Below are 22,470 nucleotides of genomic sequence, written 5' to 3'. Positions count from 1 at the left end.
GATCTTTTTTAATTTACATGATTATGTAATTGCATCAAACACATTCAATTTGTTTTTTGTTGTTATGTAATTTCATACTCAACTTGTCTGTGAGTTTTGAGTTCCTTGCTTAATTTACTGAAATTTTTAAAGAATAAACATGGAAATGAAAATGATAATAGATTTAGTATACTTGATAATATGAATTTATTTTATAGTATGAATTTATTTACACTATTTTTTAGCAATTTCTAGAATAAATAACTACTTAAATTCACTTCTTGAATAAAGTAAATACTTTAATTACATTAACTATAAGAGAATAAAATTTCGGAATATCTTTGAATTTAATATTTTAAAAGTGTAATTCATGAGTTCGATAAAACAAAACCATTCATACTATTAAGTATAGATTAATAGTATGAATGATTTTGTTTTATCAAACTATTAAATAATACAAGTCTTAGGTTTTTGTTCAATAATTAAATTTCTTGATTTAAAATTTAGGAAATTTTTTCGATGGTTATGAATGGAATTATATATTAAGTGTTATTGTATTCCACTAATATAGCAAAAGCTGCTTTTCTCACTATTTCTGAGGGAAAAAACATAAAATAACTGTCATGATATGTTTTAAATCAAATTGTTTTGAATCAACTTGTTTTAACTAAACTGATATTTTTGAACTGATGCTTATAAACTAATATGTTTGAATATATGAAATTATATGTTTTAAATCAATAATGTTGGGAAATTTTTGATACAAGTTTTTCAATTTTGAATAATTATTTCTGCAATCGCATTTCGAAAGCAATAAAAATGATTTATTAAAATAAGAAAATTTTATTGTGTTCATTTTAATCTCGTAGAATTTCCATGGTTGTGTAAATTGGTAGTTAAAATGTTAGTTATGAATGGAATTATATATTAAGTGTTATTGTATTCCACTTATATAGCAAAAGCTGCTTTTCTCGCTATTTCTGCGGAAAAAACAAAATAACTGTTATGATATGTTTTTAATCAAATTGTTTTGACCAAACTGTTATCTTTGAACTGATGCTTATAAGTATACTAATAAGTTTGAATATTTGAAATTATATGTTTTAAATCAATAATGTTGGGAATTTTTGATATAAGTTTTTAAATTTTTAATAATTATTTTTGCAATCGCATTTCGAAAGCAATAAAAATGGTTTCTTAAAATATGCAAACTTTATTGTGTTCTTTTTAATCTCATTTCCGTAGAATTTTCATGGTTGTGTAAATTGGTAACTAAATTTATAAGAAAGGAAAGTAGTTTTCTTCTTCGATACTTAAATCAGAACTTTGGTACATTTTCTGATTTGGCAGTTTTCAAATAAGTAAGTTCTCAAATCGCATTTTTTTTAAGTCAGCTTTCAAATTCTCTTAAAGAATAAATTAGAAAGTTTAGAGACCATTTAGATGAATCATATTAACATTTAAACATTTATATTAAACATTTCCTTGCTAAACTTTATCACATCTCAAATTAAAATCTATTTCAGGCAAAATATAATGAAATAAGGAAAGAGAAACTTCTGAATAACATGATGGAATATTTAAATTAGTTTGAAAATAGTAATGCGTATCCTTTAAATCGATATATTTCTTGGTTCAACACTAATATTAATCTATGAAAATTTCAAAAATAACCCATAAATTTTTTTAATCTATGCAAACTATGTGTTGCATGGTTTGATATTATTCATTTTGTTTCTGATCACAATTTTTCAAAATTTAATTCTATTAGAATTTTCAGGCATTGAAAATTAAATTTTAAAAAATACGTAAAATAAGTGAAAATTCTTAGTTAAAGCAAATTATGGCCCAAATAAAAGTTGGTGTTGCTAAAAAGAAACACACCCCCTAATCACTCTAAAAAATTATTCATTGTATAACTCAATAAAAAATTCAGTTTTTAACTTTAATATAAGAAGATATCCAAAAAACATTCATTTTCACATTTCTTTACAGTTCTCCGATTTTTTCTTCAGTTTTTAGATTGATTTGAAGGTGGATACCTAGAGAGCAATTATCATTTAAAGTATAGGCTTGATTTTAAATAGTTCAAGGTTTCAAACAGATATAAGATAATGATTAAGAGAATAGCTTGAAACAAGTTTAAAATGAAAACCTTAAGTGGCTAATTGCAAAATTTTTATAGAATTTCCTCCTGTGGTTGTTTTTGTTTAAAATCATTTCCTTTTTCGGTGTAAAGAAGAATAAAGGAAGAATATAAACTTAAATTTACTATTGATTTCAACATTTTTTTCAGTATTACTTTTATTGGAATTTTGAATTGTATAAGTTTTTTATTTTATAATGAATCAATAATTGAACAAAAAAGAAGAAAAAAAAAATTGTTTTAGTAATAAATTAAACTGACCTATGATAAACAAACGCAAATTAAAAAAAAAAGACAAAGATCATAGTCTACATTTATGAATTTAGATCCTTGAAATGGTTCCATTTTTTGTGATTTGAAATAATGATTTTTAACAACTTTGTTACTCATTGTTTACTTATTTAGTAGGCATTAGATACTTTTTAATAAGCAAGCAAATTTTGAAAAACATTGCGCTTACAAAATGGTAGCTCACCATTTGAAAACAAACTGTAGACTGATCACTTACTGGCTAATTTTGACAATTAGATAGGAATGTTGTCTAAATATCACCACTGTCATATATCATTAAGAAAATTACATTAAACTCATTTTTTTTAACTATTCTGGTTTGAAATAGTAATTAGTTTAGACTGTTTCAGATTTTGAAGAATTTGCTATTGTCTAATTATTTGCTTTTCAATTTATGAATAATTTAGGTGATTAGTATTAAGTTGTAATATATTTCAAATGTGAGTTTTGAAAAACAAAATAAAAACTAAAACAAAAAATATCTATTAGCTTTTATTATTACTATAATAACTTGCATTTTTTTTCTGTATGTTATGTTCAAACTTGTATTTTTTTCCCCCAAAGTAATAGAGTAATATCAAATTCTTGCTATATAGTATATTATTTACAGCCTGTTTTATTAGCATCGGTATCAATTCAATAAAAATATAGATGTTTGCTAAAAAAAATATCATGCAAAATATCTTGTTTTGAAAAGTTTAATAAATTGAAAATCTTTTTTCAATTTATTAAACTTATGCATGTGCCTTTCTTTAATATTATCTTTTAATATTACCAATTATCCTCAGTATAGTTTTGCAATGTGCAGTTACAGAGAAAAGAAATTGGAACCTACGGAAATGATGCAGCTGGATGAATATACTGTAGATTATGTTGAGCCAGTACTTGGTAATAAATTTTCTATTTTTTACTTTATTTACTTAGTTTTTTTAGTTTCTATTTAATTTATAAGCATAAACTCCAATAACTAAACATTTATATCTTTACGAATTATTCTAAATAATTTGTCCAACCAATTTAATAGACCTTTAACTGAAAAGAAAAAAAAGAAGCATGTAACATGATTATTACACTAAACAACTAATCTGAAACAATTAACAGGTCAATTCAACAAATGGCAGAATTTTAAGCTTTAGCAATTAAAACTAAACTTAAAATAATTCTTGATGGATTTTTCTTATTCTGGTCTATTTTGAATTTAGAGTTTTATAAATAATCAGTGCTGAACTGCACACACAGTGGAGTGGTGGTTATAGTGTAGCTTAACAAATATGAACTCTAGTATAAAACAAAATTGTTTTGGGCCAGAAGGCCTGGGGTTATTCAGACTGTATTTTTTTTTAAACATTTTATTTGTAACAAATGTCTTATATATAAATTATATTGAATTTTTTACTTACTTTTGATATGGAATGTGCCCATTTTATGATTAAAAAAATAGGCATTAGTTTTGTGTATTATGAAATTTGATTTAAACTAAGATGGGTAAAAAATTGTATTTTTTAATTTTAACAGTCGTTGAACAGACTACCCAAGTTTTTGGGTTCATGACTACTACTAATATTCAACTCCGTAGCCTTGTAATTTTGAACCAATCCAGAAGACAAGGAACTCATCTACAGAAGAAACTCATAAATCAGTATCCTCAGAGGTATGATTTATGGGAGAATGGAGAACTTTGTAACTTGACAGATTTAATGTGCATCAGTCACCATTTACTACTCGGAGAGTCTAGGGTTTGCGGAGATCGAGCCCATGACCTCTTGGACATGGGCCCGGTGTCCTACCAACCTGGCTTTCTGGCCCTTTGGTATAAATCTTGTCATTTTTTGGAGTGCAATTTGTTTTTGGGTTTGTTCAGTATGAAATGAACTAATTTATTGTTCAGATTGTTTTTATCTCCAGGATCTGAGATGAATCACCAGTTAATGTTTCATAATAAAATTAATCTTCATTAATGTGATAGTGATTTTCAAAAATTACTCATAGTTAATGGTGTTCTAACTAGTTTTGCTTCCTTTTCATTTAATTAAAAGTGTCTTCTGAAATCTGTTACTGTTATCTGGAGAAAATCTGTTGCTGTAATATTTTTATTAATCTTATTCAGGGTTGCGAAAAAACCACTTGCCCAGAGAAACCCGGTCAGGCTTTACTAGGTAAAACCCACTCTGAAAAGCCCAGTAAAACCCACCCTAAAGTGGGTTTTTCTAAAATTGATTTCTTTTTTATCCTCTGTTATATTAAAGAGCTATTCTATTGAAATATATCTGTAGTCTAGCCTAAGAAAATGAATCTATGGTAAAAAAACTAACAACAATCTGCAAAAAAAATTATGTGTGGAATTCATGAAAAAAAATTTATTTAAAAAACAGAATAGTTTGACTATAAATCATACAATAAAAGTTATTCCATAAGGGTTTTAATTACACAGACTGAAGAAATACATTAGAAATTCATCAGGTTATCAGTGTTATAATTCATCTATCTTATTAAAATTAATGAAATAGAATTTAGTAAATTGAATATTTACAGCAACTTCAGTTAGTGCAAAAAAAGATGGCATCTCTGAACAAGAATCCACTTTTGTTTGAATAAAATCTCTTTTCCTGTTTTGTTTAATGCTACTTCAAATTTCAGATCTTAAAGGTGGGAGATTTTTCTTCAATGTGGTCGAGGAAGGTAATAGCGGACTTTATGCCAGTGGCGATGAAAATGAGTGCCATCTATGGATCATGGCCATGTACAGGGCTACAGGACTATCTCATAAACCAGTTCCCCTCGTTTAACCTCAAACCAGTAAAAACTTCAAACCATATCTAGGTTACAAGGAGGTATGTAGCAATATTTGGCTTCAAAAATTAGCTCATATGATTGACACTGTAAAAAATGGATATTTTATCTCCTCTAACGTTTAGAGTAGAGATAGGACATAACTCCTTCCCAATTATTTTAAGATAGTTCTCATCTCACAAAAAATATTTTAATCTACTGATAAGATAGACTTTAAGCAAGTTTTTATACAAAATACATTTTTCTTCAACTGTGGTAGAAAAACCTTTTAAATATTTGTTTAGAAAATTAAAGAATGAATAAGAAAAAATCTGGGTTTGATAATTTTTTCTTAAATATAAGAAAAAGCAGCTGTTTTTAATCAAAACTGTTTTTAGTAAAAACTACTGAATTACAGAAACAGGGGGAAAAGAGTAACTGGTTCAAAAAGAAGTTAAATATTGTTATTAAGTTTATATTGTATTATTAGGCATATATATGTGTTATTTTTCATTGAAAAGCATTGCTTCTTTTTCCTTTTTAGAACTAGTGCCCCCTTCAGTATTTTTCAGTGAAATGAACTTATGCAGGTTTAAAAAATTAGATACAAAGAAACTTGTTTTAGATTGACACTTATTATTTAATATTTATATGTAAAAAAATCTTTAATTTCTTTCACATGGTAGAAAAATTATTTTATAGTATTATGTGATATTGTTTATCCTTTTACGTGTCTACACTCTGCCGTCAAAGCTTTTTATATAGTCCAGTCACATGTCTGACCACGGTAAACTGAAACAAGTAGGTTTTAAAATCAGTTTTACTTGCAATTGATTACAATTTTCTCTTTCTCGTTCCCGCAAAAATGACGAGACGAAATTTTGCCCTCTAAAATTTTATTGTGATATTTCTAGGCTGAAGTAATGTTCCAAAAGGATTGAAACAATCTGTTGCTTATGCCCGTAAACATGTTGATTTCTCTATGTTCCAGATGGCAACACTAGACTATTTGTAATGCGTTTTGAGAAAGTTTATTTTAAACTAGATATCAGCATGCATCGAACATGTAGATTTGCGATTAAACCGTAAATTAAGAATGAATGCATATTGTAAATGCACTTCGTTTTATATAATTTCCTTGAATAAAAAAAATTTGGCACTTATATGATTGTTTTCAAAATTATGCAACCATTACAGGGTTAATAGACATTAATAGCTATGTAGATTGAAAAGATTTAATAAAATTTCCCCAAACTTAGTTACTTTTCTAGTCTTCTAGTTACTGATAATCTCATAATTTCCATTTATGCCTCTAATTTTCCATCAGCTGTGTGAGCAACATCTAAATCGACTGTGCCAATAAGTACCTAAGCTATTATTGTTGCATAAGTGCTTGAAACAAGTTTACTCCAGAAATTTAGAATCACTGATTTATATTTAAAAATCAAATTTATATAAAGTTTTATGTAGAGTTATTTCAAACTTAAATTTTGTTATGGTATCCTTACCTAGCGTTAAGAATTAAACTTATCGAGAAAGCACTTTTTTTTAATAAATTAGTTTTTGGATGAATAGAAACTGTGATAAGGAACATTAAAAAATAATATTTATTGTAAGGAGGGCAAAAAGCAAAACAAATTGGTAAAATTTTTCCTTCATTATATTTAATTTTTGGGATAAAAACAAAAATACTTTTTTCCTTTATAATAATTTCATGTTATTATTATTGTTTGAAATCTGATAAAATAATGTACTTAATTTAAATTTAGGAATTAAAGTTATACTACACAACATTTTCAAAATAATGTCTTTTTTTTCTTTCAAAAAATTATCAATACCAATAAATGTATTCCGAAATTATCATTGTTGATAATAATTTCACATTAGTTTTTTCATTTAACAGCTCAGTTTCTTTATATTGTATTCTTTTCTATTGTGGCTCATTAATCGATTATATGTGCTCAAAAAATAAAATAAAAATTTCCATTATTCTGTTAAGTTCTAAGTACTTTTCAGGAAAAAAAAATTTTTTTAGAGAAGTTTTAGTTGTACTGCGCCTTTTTTTTTTTTTTTTTTTTTTTTTGGATACATCTTTAGTATTTATTAAGAGAAGTAGTTTAGTAAAATTAAGAGAAGAAAAAAAACTATTTAGCCTATTAGAACCTTGATAATTTTGTAGTTCTTTAGATTTATACTTTATTAGTATTGTAAAGCTAACATGTTAAGTAAATTTTAGTAAGTACTTTGATTGCAAGGTTGTTTTTAAAAATCTAAATTTATATAACAACTGATGCCATGCTTCAGTTAAACCTGAAACATTTATGGTAGCTTTAGAATGAATCATCCTGAAAAATTATTTTTCTTTCTTACACAATCCATTTTTGTGATTTAGAAATCTTTGATAAATAATGATGGACATTATTTTAGCATTTTATGATCTAGATAAATAACAATAAACTTAATTAAAAGTATGATTTTTTTAAATTTTATATTTAATTAATTTTTTTAATCTTATATTTAATTTATTTTGATCATCATTTTGTAAAAAGAAACATTTTAAACTTAATGAATTGCAGAAAAATTCTGGCAACTTTCTTATCAGTTCCACTTCCAGTTAAAATCTTTTACATTTTTAGGCACTTATATTTCATAAGTATTTCTTTTTCCTTAATAGAGTAATTTAGAATGTAGAAATATTATGCTTGCTTAAAAAAGTTCAAATTGTATTCAGTTTATATTGCTGCTTTTTTTTTTCAAACTTGTGGTTATATTGTTAGTTTTTTGAAATTTATGTGATTTATTCAAGAATAAAATATAAATTGCAATTAACTTGGTTTAGTTTTTAGATGTTTTACTCTGCATCATTGAGATTAAGTTTAACATTGTTTGGATTTCATGTGTAATATGTTTTCTTTGCAAAATGTAGCTAGGATTGGGGGAGAAAATTATTTTTCTGTATGGAATAAAATTTGGAATTTTTTGAAACTCTTACTTCTAAATGCGGATTCAATGACTAACAATTAATTTTAATTGTTTTGACAATTTGTGGAATGTGTTGATTTAAATTATGGAATGAAAAGCAAAAGCATGTTTAAAGCATCCACATTTTAATCATCATTAGACTGATATAACTTGTTGCTTATTAATATTAACATGTTGATTCTGTATTTATTTTATGATTGCAGATTTATTTTTTCTAACCACCTGTGATATAACATTGCACCATGAAAGTGGTGCAATGTTATATCAACTGTTATAACTTTGGTGTTATAACTTTGTCTGTGATATAACATTGCACCATGAAAGTGGTGCAATGTTATATCACAGACAAAGTAATGATATAACTAGACAAAATTTGCTATTTTTCCTCGTGGATGTATTTAGTCATGAATTTTTTTAAAAAAAAACTAAACTCAGCGGAGAGATAGCCCTAAAGGGCCAAGGCCTACTGTGCCCATCTCAGTTTTCTTGACCTTGTGCTCTGGAATGAAGGAGCAGATGTTCCGGTCAGGTGGTCAGCCGAACGCGGAACCCCCAGTTTTTAGTTCCCAAACATGCTTGGTACTCATTTATCGACCCACTGAAGGGATGAAAGACTAAGTCCACCTTGCCCGGCCCGAGGATCGAACCAGGGACCTGTGGCACGACAGCGCGAAGCGCTACCTCTATGCCACCAGGCGTCTCTTGATTATATTAGCCATTAAAAAATTATCAAGAGATATTTCGGTTTGTTATTAGAGGGTGGAAAATGAAGCCTGAAATGGAGAATATCTTGCAAAATGCAGCTGAGTCAGACATGAGAGTGCTAGAATTTTTTTTTACCGACAGAAAAATTTTCAGTTTCAAAATGCTGATTTTGCTATTAAATGCTATGAAAAAATATATCCATCTGTGTGTAATCTATTAAAATAAAGTAAGTTATTGCTCACATCTTTCTAGAATAGATTCGAAAAAGACTATAGAAAAGAAAAACATTTTTGTCTATTCTTTTTGCAGTCCACATGTTCGTAATGTAAGTTTAGATTGTCAAGCACTGAAACATAACTGGAAAGAATGGTAAAGACATGAACCTAAAATTGTTTTGTTTATTCCACTCATTTTTTTTAAAGAAATATTAAATTAATACTTTTACAGTTCATATTATTACCTAATAAGTGTTAAAAGATTAATATCATGCATTTAAACGACAAAGTACTTTGAAAAAAAGACACCCATCTCTCTTCGAATTTATTCCTTAAAACTTTAAGAGGAAAAAAAAAAATTTTTGTAGAATCTATTGGATTATAAGGAGAAACCTTTTTGTTTTTAACTCTTATTTATTGGAATATTTGATATTATTCAAAATTTTTCCTTTATGTTTCTTTCATATTATTGTTAAGTGTGACTTAGAATTATTGTTTTGTGATTAATGTTGTTGTAGTAAAAATATATTTATCAGCAGTTAATATCTGATACGGTGCACTGTTGTATCACATTTGATCCTTTAGTGTTAATCTTAATTATGCATAATTTAAATTTCTCTTCTGATAATTTTTACATAACAAAATTAACTTAAATAATATTATATTTGTTTGATATTAGAGCGTGGATCTATTTAGAGTATTTAAAAAATGTAGACAATATAGAATAGTAGCGTATAATAAGTTGTTGAAGATCCTGCTATGTTTTTTTTTATTTTAATCATTTTTGTACTATTTTTTTAAAAACTGCTATAATACATAAATTGAATGTTATTATGGTCTTAAGACATTTTTTTTCACAAATACAAAATTATCCAGAAGCTAATTAAAATTATTTCATGGATTATATTTATCTAAAAACGAATAATGAACTGAAATATCCACAACTTTCATTTTATTTTTTTCAACAATTATGGCTTTTAAAGTTACTGTGAGTTTTGTGAAATAAAATGTTTTAGTTGCATAGGTTAGTAGTAGAGAACAATTGCAGTGTAAAGAATTTTTTACAAAAAGTTTTACTATTCTTTGAAAAGTTGTTCAACTAATTAAACTTCCTTTTGCAATGAAGTTTTATTGTACATATTTATTAAATATTGAAAACTAATTTAGAAATCGGTGGTAAAAATAGAAAATCATCTCAAAAATATAAATTATTTACATTCATACTAGTATCGTTTTCAATTTAATTTAAAATTTGCATTATCATTCAATACTTTACATAAAAATGAAAATAAATTGTTATACTATAAAAGTTAATTTTTCTACTTATGCATTACATTTGGATGGTTTGTTCAGTGTCTAAAATATTGTCGAAACATACCTAAGTTATTTTTAAAAGCTTAAATTGTATGAAACAGTGAGACATGAATGTATAAATTACATATTAAAAGAAAGCTTTTTTATGTATCATTTACTTTATATGAATGATGCTTGATAAAAATTTATACGAAACAATATTTTTTTAATTAATTTTTTAATTGTTAGCCATTTTTAAATACACTTCATAGCTTATTATGAAGATTGTATCAATGCTAAGAACAAGTTTATGTATATTATAAATAATTAAGTATACTAATTTTATTGTAATATTGTGTGTGCTTTACGAAAATAATATTCTAAAAAAGTAAAAGTTATTTTCTACCTAAGGCCGGACGGCATTGGAACTGTGACTGTTGAAGAGAAAGATTTTTTTGCCGATATTAATGAACAATAAAGAATACTTCTCGAAAACCAAATTACTCATTTTAGGTAAATATATTACTCTTTTCTTTATAATTTACTCTAAATTAGCTTATTGTTTAAAATCCACTCTCAAATTTGTTTTTCAGTTATCCTCTTAGAGGTTGTCTCTAATATACTCACTTTTTTTTCTCGCTCTAGACTTCGTTAATAGCAAACTTATATCAGTTTTCCCAGAAGCAGATCATATTGTTTACATTTCATTCAATATAGCCAATTTTTGAAGCTCTACTCTTAACTGAACTTTTTTTTTAAATTTAAAATATTGTATATAAGAGAGCCATTCACTGTATTCAGAAGTTATTTTATTCATCTATCGTAACTTTTGATTTAGTATCTGCTGTGGAGCTGCAGAACAAGAAACTTCGTGGATTTTTCCTTGAATTGAATTTCCTTTCTCTTTAGAGTTCATACGTACCTTAAATGTGCTTAATAGAGTATAATTTTGCATCATAGAAATTAAGCACTGTTAAAAGTGCTTAAAAGTTCTTACTTGTTCTTCAAAAGAAAAAACATAAGTAAAATCTTAACTTTTAAGTTATATTTTGTATTATTATTTTTTTCCCTTTTCAAAAATTTGATTCTTTTTTAATAAGTTGTTATTATGTCATGCAAATTTATGTAATGTATTTTTGACATGTATTATAATGCCTTATAATATAAAAAAATATTTTCTAGCTTTGGATTTGTTCAATCCAAGCTGTGCTGCTGACAGGCTAAACGTGGGTGGTATTCTAGGTTAACCCACAAAAAAAAATCTGCATAAATCAAAAATCATAAATCTGAAGGGGAAAAAAAGTATGGCTTTTGAGAATATCTGTAATAATCTGCTTAAAACCAAATTTTCTAGAGCTAGGAAATTTTATTGTTTGAAACTAATCTACAATAATTTTTTCTACTTTTTGCGTAATTTTAGAAGAAATTAATAACAAACCAAAACAATTTGTTTGAAACGACTGTATTCTTGTATGGAAATACTGTATTGTTTTTATGGAATTAAATCATCATCAAAATTAAATAAATGCTGAAAATTTTGTTCCTTCATAAACAACACATCTTTCCAAGAAATGAACAAAGAGGAATTTCATTTTTTTCTAGCTTTCATAAAACTAACTTTCTCTCTTTATAATGTAAACTTAAATCTGTAATTTTGTGAGGGAAAGTTTTTAGTGCTTCAAGTATAGGATGCTAAAGAGACTAATTTAACTTCAAGTTGCAACATTGGAACAATTTTATATTGAACTATAAAGTTTTAATTTTCAATATAGTACCGATATCTAAATGTTACTTTTTTTATTTAATTATAAATTCATGCATAATTTTATTAATATTACATACCTGTGTAGAATTAAGCTGTATGTGCATCTTAAAATTGTGCTGAATTAAGCTTCGTAAACGTCAACTAGTAGATATTTTTTTGTTTATTTATTTTTTTAAATTTATTTTTTAAACCCTGAGCATATTCATAATTACATAAATATACATTTAAAAATTAGAAGATAGTGTCTACTAGCATCGAATGATTGCTTCCCTATTTGATGAAAGTGGGCTTTTTCTAAATTAATACTAATAAGTACAATAAGTACAAAATATAATAAGTACAAAAGAAAAAGTTCTAGTAAAACGATTCACTGTTTATTTTGTTAATACTTATTTTATATAAGTATTTAATTTATTTTGTGTAATTGGAAAATGTTAATTCAAAAGATTTTGTTGTTAAGCTTTGTGTTTTTCTTGTTATTAATAATCTGTTTTTGAAATACTTTTTTACTTTTTTTTAGTTTTGATGCAATTGCCCCTACCTTAATGATAAAAGTCTACCACTGAGGATATTTCACGTCAGCACTGTGGTCGGTATCGACTGGGATTCGAACCCGGTTCTCCTCATTGGAAGGCGAGCGCTCTGTCTCCTGAGCCATTTGGCGCAGACCTATCTGTTAGTCATGAAAATATACTTAGCGTCTATTTAAAGAAAAAAAATGTTACTGGTCACATTTCTTCACTTTTCTTGAATGCTGCTCTCTGCCGAAAGTTTCCCCCGACGATGCACAGGTTATATTGGTATTTCGAAGGTAATCTAACAATAATTTACTTTGATGAATCAATTAACTGCATAGGTATATAGAAAACTAACTAATGTCTGCCAAGTTGGTTATCAAAGTCGCTGTCAATTAAAATCTTTTAAGGGAAAACTTGTTGCAAATTTGGAATATCTAGGAAGTCTTTTTCTGTTCCCTTCCTTTAAAATCTTTTTTGTGAAATAAATAAACCTTTGATAGTGTATTAGGCAAAAAATTTTCATTCAAAAATATTTAAGTATTACTGATCAGACCTAGTCTGAGAGCCCTTGGCCAAAATAGGTCTAATAAGAGTTTTATACGTCAAAATTTTGTTTATCTGCAAATTAATCCTGACTTAAAAATCAGGGTTGAGGTTTTGGACTTCCTAAACTTGTCTTAAACTGTCTTGAAGTGTCCAAAACCTAGAATTTTGGTAAAAGATAAAATTTCTATCTGTGTTCACATTGTACACATAATAATTACATATATTAATAAATATTTGATACTTTTTACACAATTTGCTTTAACTTGTTAAATTAGAATGATATAATAGGAAAAGATTTATAATTTGTGAATCTTCACAATTCATTGAACTACAAAAGTGAATACCTAATCCTTTAAGTATGAATAAATATGCTTTTAATACTGATAAATTATGTTTTCCCATAAGGATAAGTAATGCAATATTTAAAATAATAATCAACTTTTTTAATAAAACAAAAAATTTTCTTCATTTTGTTTCTTTTTCAAAAATTAACATTTAATTTTTCACAATATTTTTTAATATGTCGTGATTGGAGTAAAAGGGTTTTAAACAGTTTTGGACAAAACAGATTAAACCCTAGATTAATCCATTCTGTCCTAAACTTTTCAAACTCTGACCCATTCATATCAAAATTGTGGTTTTTACCTGCAAAAAATGCTGATTTTGTGTGCTTGTTTTCTGATTTAGGCAATGGATTTGATTTTAAGAGATCAAGTCATAACAACCGAGCAAGCCAGAGATATTGGACTAGTTAATGAAGTGGTTGAGGTTCGTCACTTGCCGCAAGATTTAGTATCTCGTGTTAAAGCAATAGCTCAAAACTCTTCACCTGTGAGTTCATTTCTCATACTTTTATTACGAAATAATATCATCATAAAACTAACAGTTTCTGCCAACTCTTCTAGTATTAGTCTTCTTAGAAAATTTCAAACCAGAAGTATCGCGCTGCTAGTAGTTGCTGCTATTTTTCGTAGTTTGTGTTGTAATGTGCTACTTTGTTACAAAAGTAGTGTAGTGAATAGTGCGATAAAATAAAGCAATAGTTTCTTGGCAACTTCTTTTAACGTTACTTTAGAAAAGAAACCCGGTTCTAACGTAACTAATTTTTTCGTCCATCAATGAAAATGACCCTGTAGCTGAGCTTTAACAGAAATTAAGTGCTTGAAAATCTTGTATAAGTATTTAAACTAGCCATTATAAAAAATGAATAATTAATGTCAAACTTTCATATACAAGTACTCACTCATGAAATATTGATGCATAGCTGCCAACATGGATAGGAAAAAATCCAGTAGATTTTATGAAACAATAGAAATTTTATGATAATAGTTGCAAAGTATATTTTACATTTAGAAAATTTTAGGGATTTTTATAGTCATCGAAATAGAAAAACTGCAATATTTTTAAGTTATGACTAACATTAAATAAACTTGAAATATTACCCAACAAGCACACAACTTTTGGGCTAGTGAAGGGACAATGCCGGCTCACCTAAAGTGCCATTACGGCGGGCTTTTCATTGCCGTATCGGTTCCGTTAATAAAGTGAAATCTGGGCCAGAATGAGGGCCAGTGCATGGCATTTCAGGCAAACTTCTGGCAATCGTTGAAGGACCGGGACTATTTTGTTGCCTCTGGATTGCTTTGCCATTTTTGCCTGTTAAATACCGGGGAAATTTTTTTTTTTCACAGAATAAAGAGAAAATTGCCGTAAAGGCTTTTATTGAACCTTTATGATGTCTTTTTTGCCTTTTTATCAAAAGCTGAATACGTTCACTGGCATACGTCGTTGCCTCGCTTGCCGTTAAGGCACCTTAACTGTAGGCTGATTAGAAAACGTCTATGCCGTTTTCGCCTATATCGCACCTTTATTTCAGGTGTTTAGGCGAACTTCTTTGCCTTATTTACCAATGCACCACCCTTAACTCACCTCAAACTCGGTTCAATAGAAAGTTTTAATGGCGTCCTTGCCGGTATCACACCTTTATTTTAGGTGTCTCGGCATTTTTTTTATTTTTTATTATTAGAACTTAGCTTTTAATTTCAAAGGCTTCTTGCTGCATTTTGTTACAATTCTTATTTAGGGAACATAAATTGTCACGAGTGTTTGTTCTACTCGGCTGATATCAGTGATAGTAATTTATTGATTCTTAGCTTTTTATATTGTAATATAACAACAACTGTCATTACATGCATACTGTTTTATGACAATATAAAAAACAAAATGGTGTAAAACAATTATTTAATTTATAACCAAATGTCCAATGAATCTTCGTACAATAAAATAGACTTTTTTTTATTTCATTTTAAACAATTATAAGCGCTATCATTTAAAGTAGAAGCATATAAAAAAAAATCTTTTTGAATTGAGTATTTAAATTTTTTAAGCATTTTGAGATAGAGGAAATTAAGTACAAATTTTTATTCTAAAATAAAACACAATGCAACTCAATAAATAAGTTATTTAAGTTTTTAAAATAATGCTTATATATTTAAAACCTACATCTAGCTTTTATTGATAGAAACTTACACACAAAAGTTTATTTATCCTATAATTTTGTGTATATTCATCAAGTCATTAATTTTATTAAATATTAGATAAACAGTATATATCATAAATAGTTTTTTCAAAAAAAAAATATTTTGTACTAGTAAATAATACACCATTTTAGTAATTTTAAATATATAAAAGCAGGAATTTTAACAACAATAAAGCTTAAAATAAACCATGAAGGAGTTTTATTTCCTTGTAACAAATCAATACATCTGTATACACTATTTACATATGGACAAATATATTTTCTTTATCCCATTCCAGAAGCTTTATTTCAATGAGCATTTTTCCTGCAAAAAATAAAGCAATTTATTTTACTATAGATATATTAAATGTTCACAGAAAAAAAAATATCATTGATTTAAATCAACTGATTTATTAAAAGCCATGGATTAAGACAAGCTGATTATTTTTACAAAAAATTATTAATTTAATTATAAAAATATGATATTGAATTTAGTTAATAAATATGCATTCTTTAGGTTGCATTTAAAAAAAACAACTAAGATCTGATTTCAGAGATAATGATAGTATTTCACTAAGAAATAATAAAAGAGATATGTATGTAAATTATTATAGTCATACATCCCTTTAATGATTATACTTAAGAAAAGTATTGATTTAAAGAAATAGATTTGAAAAAAATCAATTACTTAAATAAACTTATCATTTAACTATTATAATTATAAATACTTTTTATACTATGTAACTAATAAAAACATTATTTATAGTATGTTTAATTCAAGTCTTCTTTTTTTTCCATTAATAAGGTTATTTACTAAGAAATGGTGAAAGGGATATGCAAGCAAATTATTATTTTTTAAAATAGATCAACTGCCAAACATATTAAAATTATTCACATTTCATTTTTTAATTATTTAAATGCAGTTCATATATATGTAGCTCATAGATATCAAGACTTATTCTACCCAAAGTAATTTAAAAAAGTTTTTTCAGCAATGCAATCTGATCTAAACTAATTTAATCTGCTTTAGATATCTAATTGAAAAATAGTATCACAAACTTTAACATTCATTACCAAATTGAGAATGAAAAACATAATTATAATTCTATTTATTCAATTAGTTTTGTAATAATTAAATAATTTTAACCATCTTAGTTAGAAATGTTAACTATTGTAGCTATAATAATATTTTAAAGTAATGTTAAGTGTTATGAAAACAATTCATTCAATGTTTTGAATGGTAAACGTAGAAAAAAAATTTTTTTTTAAATGATTTTCTTAAACCCAACAATTTATTAACAATATTCATGTTATATTTAATTTTATTTAATGCGACATTATATTAATAACCAAATTGCTGGTACATTATACATTTATCAGTTAACTGTAAAAAAAAATTAACAAAAAAGTATAATTTGCTCTAAATATAAATTTTTTAATTCCAGAAACAAAGCTTGAATAATTTTTTTAATTCTATTAATGAGCGATTCGTAACAGTTTGAGATTGATAATTAGGAAATGTTAATAGTACTTCTGTAACCAGTATCAATTATTTAATATTATTTCATACCAATATTTATTTAAAATCTGCAATTAAATTCGTGACATCCTTAATAAATTACTTTTAAGTGGAGTTTCAATTATTTTGAAAGGAAGGCAAAGTAAATATATGTGTCTTGGCATTTATATATATATATATATATGTATATGTATATATATATATTACATCAGAAATACAAATCTTTTGATTATTCAAACTGATAGTTTTAGGAACTGCATTAGTATTTGTAGAATATGTGATAACAAAAACAACAAAATCGAACACAGACATTGTCAGAAATCAGAGCAAAAAGCTAAAAAAACATGAGAATAAAGTTTTTTTTTCTTTATCAGGAATTCAGAAATTTCAGGACTATGAACTCGGATATTATTTAACTTATTAAATAAACTATTATGCTAAAATAAATGGAGAGAAAATTTATACTTTATTATTAAACTATTAGTATAAAAACTTACTTTTATTATATCTTTCCTTATCAATTTTGTATCTTTTTTATCAAATAATTATAATGCACCATATAAGAAAACACTTTTTAATTATCATTCATATAAAATATATATGATATATTGCCTTAAATATATAAAAATTTATATTATGTTAATGGATTAAAAAATAATTATGTTCCATGAAATTTAATTACATACTAATATCATAAATTATACACATCTAAATAATAACATTAATTAAACAATATTGAAATATAGCATTTCTATATTACGGGCAAGCAAGGTAGAAAATCATTCTTTATGGTATCACTAAAATCAAATTTAAATGCTGAATGTTTATTTTGCTTGCTAAATAAAGCTGCATACTTAAATATTTAGTTCTTTCCTTTTTTATTAGATATTTTGTTAATATATTTAAAGAAAAGAGTGGATATTTTTAGTTGTTTATTGAAAATATTAATTAATAGTTAAAGGAATAGTTAAATGCTATGAAAGACCTTGAATTGGCTCGGTTAATTTCAATTGGCTTAAAATAATGTTCCACAAATTGTTTTAAAAAAACACAAAACCCCCAGTTTAAACAAAAAAAACTGGTTTCTTTTCAACCATATGGTAACCTAAGGTAAAATATAAATTTATTTCTTACCATCCTTTTTGTTGATTTTTAAATTTTGAGTTTTATCTTCATTGTTGATCTTCCATCCTGACTCCCTATGAAAGAAAAAAAAAACTATAATTAGAATATGATAGTTGTAAAATTAGTTAAAACAAAAACAACAAAATCGAAACATTAAAAAAAAAAACTGTTTCTAAAATCATGTATGAAGATTAATGTAAATATTTTTATTTCAGTTATGGAATATGACAATAAGTTCATTGTTTATCATTTATCTTGTTTATACTCTAAGCATGTGGTGTGTTAGAGGAACTAAATGTGAATTGATAAATTCAATAAAACTTAGCACGAGCTTGTAGGGGAATACTTTTAGCCTTTCAGCCCAAATTTAATGTGGACAAAGTTTTTAATTTTTTTCATGTATTTTTTTAAGTAAAAAATATTTGCTAAAATAATTGCTTTAATACGAATATTATATGCTGGTGAAACTTATGGAAAAATGAAATGTTATATAATATTATCATTTCAAATAAAATAACGAAAAATATTTCGTTATTCATTCATAACTTTACGTAGTTATTTTAACAGTAAAAATAATTTCTTTTAAAATTTTGTTTTCTAACTAATTAAAAAAATAGAATGATAAAAAAATGTTATAACAGGCATGAAAACAGAGAAAACAAATACTAAAATATCGTAATGATATAAAATTGTCAGCACATCTTTTCACCTAATTTATACATTTATAAAGTGCATTTTTCATTTATTACGAAACCTTATTAAGAAATTATTAAATAAGAATATTGCAAAAATATAAATATAAAAGCTTATATGAGTAATAAAAACACTTGTTATTAATAAAGACTGTGTTAGAGAAATACATAAAGTGAACTTAATTTTGATAAGCACAATAATTATTAATTAAAAAAATCAAAATTCTTTTGCAAATCAAAAATATGTGATTTAATTGAAAAAAATATTAATATTTAATGTTTCACTATGTTCTTACCTTATTTAGCTGTTGATGGCTGTTGATCGCTGGATTAGCATTTCTTGGATCTTTCGCCCTGTCTTTCCATAAAAGAAAAGGAATAAATTAGAGTATGATCGTCATAAAAACAGTTAAAAATCAACAAAATCAAAACTGTTTCTAACTAATTATATTTTATAATTTTTGTTAAAAACAATTTTTTGATTTAAATGAAATTAATTTTGATTTAAAGGAAAGAGAAGGATCATATATTAAAATTACGGCGAATATTTATATTTTTGGTAACTGACGATAAGTTGAATGTTTACCAAATTTTACCTTACCAAATTTTCTCTTAAAATTTTTTTGATTCTAATTTAAAAAAAGAACTAGTCTTTTAGCCAATTAGAATTAAAATAAATAGATAAATTAGAATTAAAATAAATAGACAAATTCTAAATAAAGCTTTTGTTAGTTAGGGCTCCCTCTCAATTTTAAAAATATAATTTCCTGAATTTTTGAGGAATAGTTTCCAACAATTTTTAGATTATATATTTCCACTACACAGTTATCATCATAAATTTTAATTAAACAATTAATAAAAATTCTTTTTTGTAGAAAATGTATACACTTTCTTAAACACAAAATTGTCAAAGGTGAAGGCTGAACAGGTATATTTTAGAATTAACAACCATTTAAAAACTCAAAATAGTAAATTAAGAAGAAGATAAATTACATGAGATAAATTATAGATTTTGCACAATAACTGGAAAAAAAGAATTAGTAATCGTCTTTATAGCATTGAGGACCAACAATATTTAATACAAAAAGCTTTATTTCATGAAAAAAATTATTATACAGAAAATATTATTATACTTATGAATAAATTTTAAAAATAATAACCATGAAATAATATTCTAATTTCTATTCAAAAAAATTGAACGTAATTTTAAATTAAATTTGCTTTATAAAAAATTCAGTTTTACAACATAATAATTTTATAACGAATTAATTCATTTTAAAACAAATTTAATCGTAAAATTAAACTTAATATAAAGATTTGAAATGTTCTTATACCTCTACAGCAATTCATTAAATGCAAAAGAAGTATAAAAACAACAAAATAAAAATTAGAAATACTGTCCTTCTATTTAATATGTCATTTTGTTATTTATTTATTTAGAACAAAGAATATATTATATTGAGTATCAAAACAAATATTTAAATTGTTTAAAAATATATTCTGAAAATACTCAAAAAAACTTTAAAAGTGGAAGTGTTTAGTGGAACAATTTTTACATGTTTACCAACGTTATTATTATTTTTTTTAATTTAAAAAAGTCAAAGCAGAAAAATATCAAAATTAAAGTATAATTTAAATATAAAGTAACTAATTAGAGATGAGAAAATTTAAACTCTTACTATTTATTTATTTATTTTATGGTGGTTCAAAAAAATATTTCTTCTTATATCTAATCAAAATTATTATTTGAAACAATAAGTGACACCCGCGGTTTAGATAATTCAAATAATGTTTTTTAACAATCCTTCAGAGAAAAAATATGGCTACCGAAATGAAGTAAATTATTAAATTAATCAATGCTTCCGAAAAATGAAAGAAGCATTTTTAATTAAAGCATAAGAAATCATAAATTTTTCTTTTATTAGATAGAGTTAATTGAACTTTTATTTATTAAAAAAATCGTCTAATTCATTTTAAAACTAAACTAGCAGCTTAAACTAAACAACAGGAAAGCATAAGATAAAATAGCCAACTGAAGTATTATAGTTATAAAACATAATTTCTAAAAACTTAGCAAATAAAATCAAAGCGAATTAAACTAATTTTAAAAAGCTATTTAATAAATAAGTTAAAAAATTTTTTAAATTACATGAACTAAAGAGAAAAAACTTGTTACTTACTTGTTACTTAGTGCCACCATTTCTATTTTTCGAAGAAAGAAGAAAACTAGGGGCTACGTTTATCTCCTTCTTTTTACACCCTTTTCGCCAAATGAATCTTTTAGCTTGTTCTATACATAGAAGTAATCAACGACCTCCTACTGAGCAGCTTTTCCGTACTTGAAAGGAATGTTTCTTAGAATTGGGGGTAGGGGACAAAATGTGCTTCCCCACATTCTTTTTAGTTCAAGGACTTCAAACATACTTATCTGGTGATTTCAAACCGTAATGAATATCTATTTTGAATTCTTAAAGACAATTTCTGGTCCTCATAATAAAAAATTAATCTGCACTAAAATATTTTATTAACTATTAGCAATAAGCAAGCTTACTAAATTAAAAAATTATTGAAGTCAAAATTCATTTGAGTACTTTTCGTAAGAAAAATTTTTAATACATATAAACTGGGAAATAATGCTTACATATATATTTTGATTTGCGAAGTAGTAAATTAGAATATCGTTTCTTTATAATGAACAGTAAAGATTCCATAATTAAGGACGTTTAAGTAAATAAACCATTTTTTAGGTTTCATCAGCTTTTTAACAATTTTAGTACATAAAAACACGTTCTACTTTTATGAATTATTTTTTATAAATAATTAAATAACTTTAATTGGGCAAATTTATTTACATTAGCAAACTGGTTTAGTAAAATATAATATTAGCACTACAAAATTATAAATTTTTAAAAAAATATATATATATTTTCGTCTAAAAGTCTTTATAAATCACTCCCCGAGTTAAGAATTTTTTTGTTTTTGTTTATGAATGAATGCATGACGACTGGTTTTTTTTATATCATTCAATTACATTACTAAAAAATAATTATATTTTTGGTTGAAAGCTAATGATCAGAAAGATTTAAAATCCTAAATAACCAACTGCAACAAATTCATTACCTTGGATACTTAAAGCAAAAATTTGAGGTTACTTTATTTTTCTACTAAATACTTACTTCTTTTAACTATCTTTATAAGGATAATGATGTTCTTTTAACTTTCTTACAGACGATATTCATACGATGAAATTCTATTTAGCTATGCATATTTATACTTTCTATGGCATTAAAATTCAGGATTTTTAAATTCTTTAACATAAAAATCGTAACTTTAACTTTAAAACTTTATTTTATTTACGTTTAAGCAACAACATTGATTTTAGAAATCCATTATTAGTTTTCAAACAG

The 22,470-nt window shown here is 25.4% G+C and overlaps 1 protein-coding gene and 1 long non-coding RNA gene across 12 annotated transcripts in view; one reads left to right on the top strand and one right to left on the bottom strand.

Annotated features, from left to right (window-relative positions):
• LOC147802042 (calcium-dependent secretion activator-like) overlaps positions 1-22,470 on the top strand; it is a 55,964-nt gene that overhangs the window by 16,116 nt on the left and 17,378 nt on the right. For 2 of the 11 annotated variants that reach the window (XR_015430513.1, XR_015430512.1), the window contains exons 4-8: positions 3,225-3,304; positions 5,054-5,247; positions 10,792-10,893; positions 12,666-12,956; positions 13,897-14,040. Coding sequence is in view for 6 of the 11 variants with exons in the window: in XM_087155248.1 (XP_087011374.1) it covers positions 3,195-3,304; positions 3,932-4,287 (466 nt within the window). In the remaining 5 variants the exon portion in view is untranslated. The other 9 variants (XR_015430511.1, XR_015430510.1, XR_015430509.1 and 6 more) reach the window with 8 other exon arrangements.
• On the bottom strand, positions 15,931-21,507 carry LOC147802043 (uncharacterized). The gene is made up of 3 exons (XR_015430516.1): positions 21,244-21,507; positions 19,360-19,421; positions 15,931-18,445 (listed from the first exon to the last, which is right to left on the bottom strand). It is a non-coding gene; the product is annotated as an uncharacterized LOC147802043 (long non-coding RNA).

The sequence above is a fragment of the Parasteatoda tepidariorum genome, chromosome 11 (genome assembly GCF_982258835.1).
Source record: "Parasteatoda tepidariorum strain Cologne lab strain chromosome 11, Ptep-v5.0, whole genome shotgun sequence".
NCBI lineage: Eukaryota > Metazoa > Arthropoda > Arachnida > Araneae > Theridiidae > Parasteatoda > Parasteatoda tepidariorum.
The sequence above is the reverse complement of the archived record's forward strand: the minus strand, read 5'-3'. Positions and strand labels throughout refer to the sequence as shown.